The sequence below is a fragment of the Rhea americana genome, unplaced genomic scaffold (assembly GCF_003343005.1).
Source record: "Rhea americana isolate MKP2758 unplaced genomic scaffold, rheAme1 scaffold_0, whole genome shotgun sequence".
Lineage (NCBI taxonomy): Eukaryota > Metazoa > Chordata > Aves > Rheiformes > Rheidae > Rhea > Rhea americana.
This window is the reverse complement of record NW_028185037.1, coordinates 16,996,036-17,010,452: the sequence shown is the minus strand read 5'-3', so window position 1 is coordinate 17,010,452 and position 14,417 is coordinate 16,996,036. Positions and strand designations below refer to the sequence as shown.

Below are 14,417 nucleotides of genomic sequence, written 5' to 3'. Positions count from 1 at the left end.
CTGTTCATTCACTGGCAAAGGTCCCAGGGAGCAAACAAAACCTTATGGGTTATTTTATCAAATCATTTCATCACTGCAAAAAAAAAAAATCTGTGTCCTACTGAAATCAGAGGGAATTTTGCCACTGAATTCACTCAGCCTTGATTTCACTCCTTGTTCTCAAGTATCATGAACATGTGTGATATTCTATTGTGCAAATTATTGTGGCCATATACTGTTGATCAAGGATTATCTTTGCCAAATGATCCCAGCAGTGGACTAACCACCTAACCCAAATTACCTTCGGAGCCATTAAAGTTACTCCACGATGCCCTTTTCCTTACAGTTCCAAAATGTTTCTGTATTATGCCTTCCCTTTACAAAAGATGAATGCTCCGAAGACAGCATATTCTCGTATTCTGAAGCTTAATTAACGTGTTTTATATCATTTGTGCTTTGCTTTATCCAAATGGTCTATTAATATTTTCAAAGGTGACCCTGAGCAGAATATAGTATGTGCATGAGTCTTTCTAACCTCATGTGAACACACCCAAAGCACACTCTGGGTCCCTTCTTATGCCAATCGTCCTGGATCCAACCCCTCCATGCTTTGACACTTTTTAATTCTCTCTGGAATGGAAAGTCATGCTCTCATTCCTAGCAACAAATTGGATACGATACCTAGCCAATTTAAGCCTCATCAGCCGAGGGACTTCTCAGAGTTTCAGTGCATGTATTTTTCTGGCTGGTGGTACTGCAGGTAGTAGTGCAAGTGTCTGCGGTGCTTCTAAGAAATAAAGTCCAAGTACTTTAGTTTTGGTTTTGTAGTTTTTATTGATACTTAATTTTACAAATTACAGTTTCTTTTGGCCTAAAATAATAGCTCTTGGGCTTATTTTGTGTTACATTTGCCATATACTTGAGAGGCATATATCCTTAACTGTAGYGCACGAAGTCTACTTGTTCAGAAAGTACACTAAAGGAAGCAACTGTGCTCAGCTGGTGTGACCCTGCTGCAGGGATGTACAACTGCATGAGTAACCCATCCAACAGCATTGTGACTTTCTATCTGCTGTAAGCCACCTTGTCTCCCACAGGCTGTCTCGGTGTCTCCTGGGAGTTAAGCCTTGCACTGGGGGCTTCGCTAGGGCTGTTTTCTGCAGATTTCTCTCCATCACTTGCACCTCCTGAAAAAACAATACAATTAGGATTAAAATAAATACAATATCCTTGAGGTGGCAAGCTAGAGGGAATATATTTTGTCAATGATACTTTGATATGTAGCTGTAAATGTTCAGGAGGCTGTTTTCCTCAGTTTGCAGTCCACTTGCAAACTGCTTTAAGGCAATGACAGACCACCTAATGCTAATTAATATTCATGCTTCCAGTAGACTTCAAATAACCATCACTGGAATGTATGACACTTTGCACAACACCTGTGCAAGATATCTTCCTTTTGATATGGGCATATGACCTTACCTAAGAGGCAGGAATTGTGGGCAATATTAATTTTTGTCTGTGTCTGGAACACTTAAGGCCTCATGTACCCACTTCTGATCCAGCTCTTCTTTCTTATTCTTTACTTTTTTTGTTTTCAGTCTTCCACTCTATTTCAGAAGTGCAGTTGCCTCAATAGGACAATAATGTGCCAAGAAAGTGTACCGATGGTGTTTATTTAATGGATCCTAGCCAGAGTGCTCTAATTGCTGCACAGATGTCCCTCATACTAAAGGAATCTGTTTTCTAGAGAAGATTTCCAAAAAGAGGTGTGAATAAAATGAGTAAAAGATGAATCCTAACCACAACATTCCTGATTCAATCTTGACTCAAATCTGAACTACGAACACTGTTGCTTTGTTTGGATTCTTAGGAGGCTACATGTGGTGTCTCARAGCTAATGAAGAACATTTTAGCTTTGCGAGCCTTCAAATTCTCAAAGCCTACAGGTGAGGTCCAGTCCGCCTTAGACACAYAAAATATGCTTAAATGTCTGAATTRAGGYACATGAGTTAGGCAGGCAAGATTTCACTTTGGAGGTATTAAAGATATCTCCTCCTCCCCAGTGACAAGATCAGTTGTATAAGCACTTATTTTAGGAAGGGTGGTTTAGTTTAGATACAAGTTAGATGACTAACTGATGTGGACTGGATCCTAGTCTACCTGTTCGAGGTTCATCGCCCTCATAGAGGGATTCACTATTACAGAGTGCAATCAACTATGCTATGTAAGGGGAATTTTAGCATTCAGACATGCTGTCTGAATATCCATAAACATTCTGGAGTTTTGTTTTTAACTGAATTTCATGTTGTTAATACGTTCCCTGGAAAAAGCCAGCCACAGCTTTTTCCATGATGGCCATTCTTCTTGTTTCTGGTTTTGATGATCCCCATGGAAACCATGATTCAGAATATAAAGCATGTTTTTGAATTCATACTGAAAAGCAACCAGTCAAACACCATTTTCTAAATCCAAGCCTTCTCAAGCACCATCCCTTCCATAACACCCCCTGCGCCTCAGSAACTACCCCCAAAAATGCCTACCTTACAAGCTGGTTTCAAACAATACTGTAACAGGTTTATAAATCACTTGTAACAAAACAGGTTCAAACTTTTCCTTACGCTTTGTAAAGGCACTGCCAGTAAATACCATCAAGAWCCACTGCATTTATGAAATGACTTTTGTTAACTTATCTTCAATTATGACCACATAAATTTCAATTATTTGCCAAGTCAGAATGCTACGATCCCATCATTACATATTATACTTTGATCACATAATGAAACATCYACTTCACCTTGGACAATATTTTTACTTAATGGAAAGAAAATTACAGGTAACTGTTCAGCTGGATATATATACAGCTTTTAGATCCTGCAGTGAATAATCTAAAAGATACGCAACTTCAGCCATCCAAATGTTTCTAAACATTACAGGCTTTACTTCAGAAACAGAAATTTAAGAGTTTAGGAGTAACTCAGGTTCTTGATGGACTGAGACCTAGAGACTGAGATATGGAGCTTCTATGAGCCTTTATTTACCCCTATTTGACATTTCTAAGTCATGGCAGTAAATAAAGGAGCAAGAGAAGTTTTTGAAAAGCCAGTTGCAGTTAGATTTTACAGTCACTGGCTTGTCCAATTCACTCCATTTCGCTGAAATATATTGATCTTCTTATTTATAAATCACAGATGATATGTGAAAYTGGAAGGATATTTATTTGAAGGAAGAGGTAAGAAGGACAAAACAGAGCTCATCATTACTGTTTGAAATGGCATCAAAATAGTTATTCACTACAGCTCTGCACTTAGACTAAAAAAGTGGATTGTTCCATTAGACGTGTGTCTCTTGCAGCCACTCCTGTGAATGCCATCTTCTTTGCATGTAAATAGTCCTGCATCCACAACCGTCCTTGGCTTCTTTGCAACCCACAATAATTGAGACTCAGTAGTCACTATAAACAGTGTATTATGCAATGCAAAACACTATCACAAGAATTTGTAATTACTCAAAAGCTAAAAAATGTTCTTTTTCACTAAGTATGTGTTAGATTGGATCTCACGGTAGCTAACTGATGAATGCTTCCCCCTCAGGATGGAGTGCCAGGGACATCAGCCAAAACGAGTTTGCAGGAATCATCYAACATCAAGCAAGGATCCCATATGACCTCCTGGCAGCACTCCATAACAGACTGAGTCTGCAGCAGTCAGAACTGCAGTGCTTCAGCTCAGAARGGAGGTACAGCAAGCTACCCCAGGTGCAGGATGGTACTTCAGCCAACCAGTAACATGATGCACAGTAACTTACAAAAAAAAAAAATCTGAAGATTTTAATCCTCTTGACTGAACAGTCTTGGTCACATTCTAAATAGTCACTTGTCTACTCCTGCTGAATGTGATTTTTGAGAAAAATGTAAGATGGACTTACACTCTGCTGGACTGAAACTACTTTGGCATGAATTTCAGCACCACCTTCTTTCAAAAGGAAATTGTTTGAGGGTGTTCTGCCATCAGCATCTGGATTGCATATAATTCCTCTAGATGAACACATGGACATTAGGAATCTTTTCCTGAGTGGACTAAGAGTGCTATCAAGAGACCCGCAGTAGGAGTTTCTGCAAGYCCTAAGCCTAATGTCTGGAGCAGAAATGGGTCCTGTGAATACCTGTTTAAGCAAAAGTCATATRAGAAGTTTCAGTATTCCAGGCTAAGAATGAAGACAACTATAGAGGCAAGGTGACAAGCCAATGTTGCTATGAGATGGAATTTAACAGAAGTGAACTGTGTAGCTGCATTACCATGGTGCTGAGCCCAAGCAAATACTGGCTTGGAGAATAGGCAGGGTGAACTCACTTTTGCTTGCAGAATAACATGTTGACATGTCCCTTCTAAAATCTCTCTTTATTAATCTATAAATTTCATACTGTATGGCTTGTTTTCCAACATTTGACTCATTTTCTCAGCTCTTTCAGTGGATCTCTCTCTCAGTTTTTATATTTAGTCTTAAGTTTTTGSTTTTGGCCACTGTTGAGGACAGGATATTGAGCTAGACAGACCTCTAGACTGACCCATACATGAATGTTGGTGTTCCTATGCCAATTTGGATAGTTTTAAACCTTCTCCATCTCAAAAACAGTTTTCAGCCTTCTCCATCTCTCTCTCATGGTAGATGGTTTCCCCCCTTTCTCCAGGATTCCCGATACATGCTGGATATAGTCTCTGTCCGTGGTGCTCAGTCAAGAGTCATTCCGCCAGTGCTCTGATTTAAAGTCAGGATGGAATTATAAAGTCATAATTCTGTGAGATTAAGTCCTGAAAGWTCTAGAAGCTATATCTAGGACTGTTTAAATATCAGAACAAATATCTACAAACTAGAAATGTCTTTACCAGCAGAAAGGCATCAGAAGGAACAAAATGTCTGCGTAGAACTTGAAAGACACTGAAGGGTACCAATGAATGAATGAAAAGGCTACAGTAAAATATTTAGTCCACTTTCAGAGAAAGACCCTGAGTACTGATTCATGTAGTCTCTTGAACAACCAACTTGATGGTTCTAAGCTCTAAGACATATATAGTCTCGCTTTACTTAAARATCAGCTTCAGTCCATTTGAGGTGGTCTGTTAGGTATCAGACAGATCCTGTGCACCTTGGCATCTTAGAGAGTAAAGTTTATTTCTGGGTATGCAGCTCCATACAAAGCAGAAAAATCCTGGACTACGTCCAGTRTGAAAATGAGTCCTTATGAATTTTGTAGAACATAAAGAACACTTGTAAGCTTACAGATGGACAGTTCAAAACATTTCAGCCTGCTGAAAAGGGGTGGTTTTGTTTGCTTTTCTTGAGGCTATCAAAATTTATTAACAAAATACACAGATATGAAGGACAGTTTCTTTGTGTTCAAGTTGAGTGTTCAGGATAGAGCAGTAGATTGAAATCTCAGTAGTGTTGGTCTTACTGTCYCGAGAAGTCAGGAAAAAATATGAAGGAGTCTCACAACTTCATGGAAATTCATTGAGACAAAATAAAAACACATGAGGCATAACAAGCACAGCTATTAAAAAGCCAAAGAAACTTTTCTAGTGTGAAGCAGAAGCATGCAGGCTCCATACTGAGGTACATCTGAAGGAAGAGCCTCAGTTACAACTTTACAGTGCATAGAAGCTTTTGTGCTCCTCCTCAATCATATGAACCTCAAATCTGTCATTTTACATGCTTTCAATAGACAGAAGAGGCCAGTACAGCTAGTCTTCCAGTTCAGTCAATATCTGTATTATGACTATGAATAGTAAGCAAGCYATTATAAGATATAGCTTCATAATATTTTCTGTAATCACTGTGGGAAGATTTCTTTAACTTCAGGAAAACAAACCTTTATTACAGGCTATCTGCTGTAAAAGAAGTATGTTTAACACAACTGTTATTTGCATCCTTTTAGTCTCAGGGCAGTTCTAAGTATATATCCTGAACAGTGCAAGATGTTTCATCTGTGAAAAGCATTTTTCCACACTGGTATAACTATAATGTTGACAGGACCACAGATAAAGGGAAAGGTTAAACAGAGAAATTAGGTCTTATTTAATGACAGAGGAGACTCTGCTTACCAGTGGATGCTTTCAGCCTTGTGATATAATCAGACCAAAAGGAACAGTCTGCTTTTTTCAGTCCTTTAAGAGTTGGCAAGGAAATRGTGAACTCCTTGTAATTATCTCCATCATCATTTGGCAGGTACTTAGGCCAGGGGGGCATCACCCCAGACATTCTTCTTGAGAAACTATATGGGTAATTTGGATTTCTAAGGGAACAATAGAAGCAATTATTAGAAAACAATGACACGAACAATAAAATGAAGAAGGAGATTGGATGGGTTGAGGTAATGCATATTTAGTCTCTCTGACCATTAGGGTTCATATTCAGCCCAAAGATAAATTTGATTTTTATCTCATTCAGAGATAAATTCTTCAGTGTGTCTCACCTGACAGCTACTTGTCAGCCTGGTTCACTTCCGAAGCACTCACACAAAGCCTGTGTTGGGACACACTCATCAACTACTTTAGTACCCTCAGCTCTAGAGCAACCCAAGGCTCTGGAAAGAGCACAGAAAGTCACTAGCCACACTAGCTTCCTACAGATACTCTTTGTTCACAGGCACGGCCACAGCGCAGTAAAGCTGAGGACTATTCTCAAAGTAGTTGGCAAAGGATGCAGAATTTCTTCATGTGTTTTCCACTTTCTCCTGGGAATAAAGCAAGTCTCAGCCCAGACAGTTCAGATTTGGGGTCCTAGAACTAAGCTCTGAAAACACCACTGAGGCTTTGGTAGCCTTCATATATTTATGTGGCATYTGCAGGTGCTCCACAGAGATAAAATTCTTATTATTTCTAGCTAAGCTTTATATCACGAATCTTCAGTATCTGYTTGAAAATTTGGCCATGCCTTTCCAATGCTGTTGACAAAAGTCCCCTCTGTAGTAGTATAACTTGCTGGAGTAAATGGAGCACATTTGAGTGAGCACAGAATCTGGTCTACATTCAATCTACTCCTCCAACCCTCCCCAACCATAGAAATGCTTAAATGTCACATATTTACCCAGATTTTACAAAATTGGAGATATATTGCATAATTTGTAAGGAAAGGCTCTTTTCTTCCASAGTATATTGTTCTTCATACTTCGGGTAGAATGGCAGTCCAAATGCATACTGAACATCCAGCAAGAGCTCCAAAGCTGAACTAAAAAATATTTATACAAACATAATTCAAATCTTCATCATTTATTTGTTTGGAGAGAAAGGGAGCTAYTTTAATTAAAAGAATAAAGCAGAATTTTGAATAATTAATGACCATTAATCAGATAGTTGTGAGCTTCTTAAATCAGAACATAAAAGAAGAATAAGTAAAAACAAAGAGAATTTGACATTAAGTCAGTTTAGGGTCTTTAGTAACTTTTACAAAAGGGAATTGTGGAATAGAATAGGGCAGATTTTCTGAATTAACTGGTCAGATAAGAAATAGTGACAGAGGAAAAAAGCCACTTTGTTATTGCTTAAATAACTATTGAGTTTTGCGCAGATTTTCACTAAGACGAAATTCAGAAAGGATGAACGKAAGCAAATGGTGACACGGAATCTGGCAGCCATGCCGGAAGGCTAATTAAGGTTTATTTCAGAGACTTGGAATAAAATCCTGGCCCTTCTTGAAGGCAGTTGAAGTTTTTCCATTAACTTCAGTGGGGCCAGGATTCTACCCCAAGTCTTTGGATAAGRAGAGATGTAATAGGAGATGTTTGTGAAGATTTCTCTTAGATATAATTTCAATCTAATTTCTTTGTTGGCTGAGTGATTTTGGTTCCTGCAGTGTGTTCTCCCAAGGTTTTGTATGGCCGTCAAATCAAAATGGGCCTAAGAAAATTGCTTAGATCAGATTTAAGAAAGAAGAACTGTTGTTTACTTGTGTGTAACATTTAACATGTATAATAAGAAATATTTCAACAATTCAGGGAGAAGACTAGGCAGGCAAGGCAACAAGCCTTGTTGGATCCAGCAGYGAAGGTTACACATATTAAAATACTGAAGTTCCTAACATATCAAAGTTCTGCAGAAAAACAGGTTAAATGGCAGGTATCATCTAYTATTAAAAATATAACGAAACTGTGCTCACAACTCTGAACAACACATTTCTGGTCTGGAGTCCAATCGTGTTTCATACATCCCTTAATCAGACAAAGATCCCAATAACTTAGTTAAATGCTGGCAACATCAAGACAGACAGCAAGAGGAGACCTGAGAGAAGGACCAGACGCCTGTGAGGAAGGGACAAACAAATCCCAGATCCACTCAGCAAGATTTCGTCTTCAGGAGTTGCAAAGGTTGCTGCTGAAAGGTGGCACAACTGAAACTATTTTATCTTTGGACCTGAAATGCAGCAGTACTGATATGACCCAGATGCTGCCTGTAACTGAACAAGGCTTATATTTCAAATCATCATGGGCAGGTGGAATGAAAGCAAGATGACTCCTTTACATTTTAGGAGTGGTRGCACTACCCTCACTCCAAAGCCTCTATTTTAAAAAACAAACACACAGCCTTCTAAATGAAATACATCTTTGGTTGTATTTTCCTTAGTCTTATCATAATACCTTAGTAATACTTTGCATCTGGAAAGTGAATTATTCACATATTATTCACCATAAAAATGTAGAGCTGAAACAAGATTAAAGCATATTTTTCTTCCTCAAATGTTTTTACAAGGATTAAGCAAGATCATAGTTTAATAATTTTGCTTTAAAAATAATTTGCTTGGCCCAATACATTACAGCAATGTTTGGTGTAAGTATTGCAGCAAAAGTACTATATACTTAAAGCAGCTATTATCTTTTAATGTATAATCACTCTGGAGAAGAGACATAAAATTTATTAAGATGCAGTGAAGGGACAAATGTACTCATTTAAAGAAGTCGCAGTAGGGCTGGGTCTTGTGATAGAAATCACACGTGCGAGGGCTTATCCCAAGATGAGAAAGCCTCATCTTCAGAGATGAGAACATGTTCTCAGCCCTCACGCTTCTAGAGGTGAAATGTGCTATGTTCAYAGCCCAGACTAAAATTCAGCAAACTCCTCAACTGAGATAAAGGTATCAAATTTTATCATTTCATGAGCTGCTTTCAATACTTATATTTATATTTTCAATATTTATATAAGCATTGCTGTTGGAGGGGTTTTCTGTGCTGAGCTGCTCCCTACCACACTGCTGATACCCCTGAGTGCCATCTCTAGTGCTTTAGAGGACAGCCTGATAAAAAGGAGGACAGCAGAGATAACGACAAGGATTTGGGGTTTTTTTCAAGGAAGAGAAAATAGTATTGACTAACTTCCCCTAAAGAAGTCCTTTTCAAGTAACAGACCAGCTACATATATAAGACTGGTGAATGTCRTGACATATAAGGATTAAATTGTAGCACCAGTGACTTCATGGGGCTAGGACTTCATGCAAGGGTATTGCTTCCAAACTTCYGTGTAGACTTATTTTAAAATTTAGGCTATCAACATTTTTAGAAACAGAATCACAGGTCTTATGCGACAGGTTGACAGACTGGTAAACTAAGCCATGGAAAACCTACAAGCCAGATCCTCCCATTYTGCTCACACTAAGTGAACTCACTTTGAAAGAGATTTAGTACTTGACTTCAGAGGGAGTAATTACTGGAGGTCAGATATCCAGTGTACAGAAAAACAGGTGGTAAAATCAGAAATTTTGTGGAATTCATAGAAAAATGTAACTGTAGACCCTGAGCTACCATTTCTTGAGAATTTTTAGTATACAGTGCCAATACATTTAATTTGAGAGGTATTGTTTCTGTRGAAATTTTCTTTATGCCTTAGTTGGAATTACCATTTAAAATGTTTCCAAGAAAAAAAGAGAGAAAGGGATTTCTTAGCCATTAGATACTCCACTTCTCTCTCTCTCTCTAGAACTATGGCTACCTTTGCRTACAAAAAAAAGAACAGCTTCAACAGGGAAGACTAAAAGATGAGAAGCTCAGCATTTAGAGCAAATACCCAGGTTACGGTTGACTTGGTTCAAATTCTTGTTCCAACTTAAACAAAGCATAGATATAAACCTAGATTTCCCACAGTCAGAATGGATTTCTTAACCACAAACTTTTGGAACAATAAAAAAATATCCTTTGTTTGCAAAGTGGAATTGTCATTACTGACTACCAAGGCACTCAGATCAGGAGCAAATGATCTGACAGACCACCATGCTCACCATGCTATTTAGGACTAACTGCATAATTTACAGCTGGGGCTGCAGAGACCTCACACTGTGATTCACTGTATATTAGGACACAGATCTCATTCTGAACTTTGTCCTTGTTCTAGACCTGTCTAATTATTTCATACTGGAAATTCGCTGTGGATGACTAATGACAGACTATGTCCTAACACTTCTCTCTGTTTTTTTTAATAATCCTTATTCTCATGATCAAACAGTTTCAATTAATCTCAAAGCATTTTGAGTCACGTTTTCTTCTATTTTTAGTTTGTTTAATGCAGTTTTGGGTTCTTTTTCTAAAAAATCCTAAGTAACTAAATGCCCACTACTACTCAATCATTTAATTTTTTAAATAAATTGAACTCTAGTCAGAGTTAAGTTACAGCTACTAGTAAACTAGTGTGGGGGGGAAAGGCAAGTTGAAGAAGAACCATTCTAAGTCATAAGTGAACATATCAAATGGATGTTTACTTGCCACTGTCTTTTTAGCTGTATTGACCAATGATGATAAATAGCTTAGTCCTCATAAAGTACAGATAACTATTAATAGAATATTTTTCTAAAATACAAGATTTAGAACAGGAAACACATGTATAGCCATGTTTCCATTTTTTGTGCTTTTAAGTTTTTTTTTTACTGATAACTAGAACCACAAAAATGGAAATTTAAACCTAGTAAAGAATCTGATACCACAACTTAAATAGTATGTGGGAAGAACTTAATTGATATTTTCACCCCAAAATTCATTCCATCTTCATCTGTACAAGCAGTTTCGGCTGTTTTTTTCATACTCCTTTACATACTATCGAATATACTCATTACATTGCCCATTTCATGGTATAAGCACCCCCTTCTTTTCCAAGGTGTACTCTTTTGGGCTTCCATTTTTTAAAAAAAAAAAAAAAAGACTAATGTCTTTAAAGCAAATATGGAGTAACAGCCATATTTTTCAAGCCACAGCTTGCAAAACCCTAGTCCTCATATGATTTTCAGTTTATCCCAGCTTTGATTAGAGTTGTCTGTGGCCAAAAATTCCACTGTTCTCTGTGACATCAAGCCAAGGATCTACCTAAAGTTAGGCATAGAAACAAACAAAGAAATAACAAACAAAAAAATCCTAAACATGCAACTTTAGAGGTTCAAGCTACCAGTCTGGGGACACTGGCATTGTTATTCATAAGTGCTCTTCAGGACAACTCCTTCCTTCTTCGACGTCTGCATAAACCATTCACTTCAATTAAAACATTGCACCCCATATTTCAGAAGACAAAAATGTCATTTTTTCAGCTCCGCTCATTATCTGAGAAGTGTAGAGGAAATCATATGCTCAAGCTCACATTACTCAATGAACTCAGCAGATGCTGGCGATTTGCAACAGATCTGTGAGATACAAAAACCATTAATCCTTTAAACTGTTATGAGCATCACTGTGCTCATTCTAACTAACTTTGTGAAAGGGCTGGTGGTAGAGGTGGGATCATGGTTTAGTTCTGGATTCTCTGCCACATATTCAGGACCCTCATAGGTAAGGACAGGCCTAACATTACATAACTAGAAAAACAAAAGACCTATCCATCATCATTTAGCTTTGAGAAGAAAATGTCATTCTCACACTGATTGCATTGAATCCCAAAGGGCTGTGCTGCCATTCAGGGAGACCTGGACAGGCTGGGGAGCTGAGCGGAGAGGAACCTCATGAGGTTCAACAAGGGCAAGTGCAGAGCCCTGCACCTAGGGAAAAATAACCGTAGGCACCAGGACAAGCTCGGGGCTGACCTTCTGGAGAGCTGCTCTGCAGAGAAGGAGCTGGGAGTKCTGGTGGATGAGAGATTGACCATGAGGCAGCAATGTGCCCTTGTGGCCTGGAAGGCCAATGGTCTCCTGGGGTGCATTGGGAAGAGTGTGGTCAGCAGGTGGAGGGAGGTGATCCTGCCCCTCTACTCAGCCCTGGGGAGGCCTCATCTCGAGTCCTGGGTCCAGTTCTGGGCTCCCCAGGACAAGAGAGACATGGAGCTACTGGAGAGAGTCCAGCATAGGGYTACAARGATGATCAGAGRGCTGGAGCACCTGCCCTACGAGGAACGGCTGCGAGAGCTGGGCCTCTTCAGCCTGGGGAAGAGAAGGCTGAGGGGGGGATCTTATCAATGTCTTCAAGTACCGTGTGTGGGGTGTCAACGGGATGGGGTCGGACTCTTTTCAGTAGTGCCGATCAACAGCACAAGAGGCAATGGGCACAAACTGAAACACAGGCAGTTCCATCTGAATATAGGGAAGAACTTCTTTACTGTGAGAGTGACAGAGCCCTGGAAGAGGTTTCCCAGAGAGGTTATGGAGACTCCTTTTCTGGAGATATTCAAAACCTGCCTGATGCAACTCTGTTTACCACGCTTTAGGTGACCCTGCTTGAGCAGGGAGGGTTGGACTAGATGATCTCCAGAGGTCCCTTCCAACCTTACGGATTCTGTGATTCTGTGAGCAGCATGAGCAAAACCCAGGCATACTGCAGTTGGTGACAAAACTCCTGCTGATTTCAGGGGAAATAAGACTTCATCACATTTATGCCCTAAAGAACAGCAAACAAAATGCGACATATGTGCCAGATCTTTTAGCCCCTTTTTGCATTTGTTTTCAATACAAAAATTTAAAATTGATTTTTAAAAGAAATGTTAAAAATAACAATGTGGTTGCTTGTACACACATCTAAATTCTTCACATTCACACATACTAGCAGATTTGCAGAGTGAGATCAAGTATCCAAGGCTCTTAACAGGCACGGTATCAGCAGTGGAGTAGGACTGCAGCAGCCTTCCAACACCATAATGCACTCTGCCTGGACTATGATGATCATTTTGATGATAAGCAAAAATACATTAAAAAATTTAAATACAACCACACATCTTAGGAAAGAAAATGGTATGTAATTACAGGGAGAAAAAAAATCAAAGGAATAATCAGATATTTATAGAAATGTAATGAGCCAATATAAGGCCTTGTGTGACCTCTTCAGCTCTAGGGATGCGTTTGGCTCACTGCATCTCCTCACATTACAAAGTTCTGCCAAACAAGCGGGAAAAAGCATGTGAAAAACAGATGAACACTTTTCTTTCTTTCTTTCTTTTCAGGAAAATTAGGACATATGGAAAATTCTTAACACATAATGGGATTAAACTGCCAAGTTTATCCACGTTGTACCAAAAAAGCCCTATAGATATATTTGACTTGCCAAAGTATCCAAGCATTTTTTTGTGTTCTTTCCACTTGGTTTACTACCAATGCACATGACGCTCTACTTTGCATATTGGCTGTGCCAACTGAAGAAAATAAAACTGAAGTAGCAGACAATAAATTCAAGAACCTGAAAGCTCACGTTAATTGAAAAAAAAAATCACAGATTTTAATGCAGGAAGGAATCACTGTTAGCACCTCATCAGAATTCCTAAATAACATAGAATATAGAACTCTATCAAGGAATTATTGCATTAAAAACCTAACAATAGGCATGTTGACACGTGAGTGTATTATTTTTTTTGGCAGAAATTCATCCATTTGTTCAGTATGTCTACTGAATGAACATATGCATTTCCAAAAGTTGCTTTGTATTTTTCTAGGTCTTTTAACTGAATTTTGGTTAACTTAAAGCTGATTTCTGCTTCTTCTGAGCTTGGTACTTTGCTTTACTATATTTGTGATTAATTCCAAGATCTGAAAAATCTGCTGAATGATAAAGGTCCCTAAACCACTCTGTGGGAAAGAAAAACAAATCATGTAGACCTCAAGCCTTCAGCAGCAGAGAAACTGGCTAAGACTTGCGAATGGCATGATGCGGTGGAATCGGTGGGAAGGCTGTTTCATACCTGCAGTTCACAATGAAATAGGTAAGGCCAGAGGGATGAGAGGCAAGTATAACAAAACAACAACTTTTAGGAGATGAGAGGGAGTACAGCTTTATAGAGAAAAGTGACAAGCTTCTACTGCAGCACGTGTACAGTACATAAGGTGATTACGGTGGTTGACCAGCTGTAGAAGCAATGTTCATCCTGTTTTTGCTACCATCTCTCCAGTGCCTCACCTTCCCTCTGTGTTTAGATGAGTTTCTTTGAAGCTCTGAGGTGCAACTTTCCACCTGCCTCCACAGCAGCCCGTAGCCTCCCAGCCTACAGGGCTATTGGTAC

General features: G+C 38.9%; 1 protein-coding gene across 1 annotated transcript in view; it reads right to left on the bottom strand.

The window, feature by feature from the left end:
- Positions 1–802: 802 nt before the first annotated feature.
- The window catches only part of TG (thyroglobulin), a 169,069-nt gene continuing 155,454 nt past the window's right edge, over positions 803–14,417 (bottom strand). Inside the window, exons 46-48 of the mRNA XM_085319766.1 lie at positions 7,063–7,203; positions 6,078–6,268; positions 803–1,166 (exon numbers count right to left, since the gene is read on the bottom strand). Of these exons, the coding sequence (XP_085175892.1) occupies positions 1,045–1,166; positions 6,078–6,268; positions 7,063–7,203 (454 nt within the window). The 3' untranslated portion in view covers positions 803–1,044. The remainder of the gene's footprint in view (positions 1,167–6,077; positions 6,269–7,062; positions 7,204–14,417) is intronic.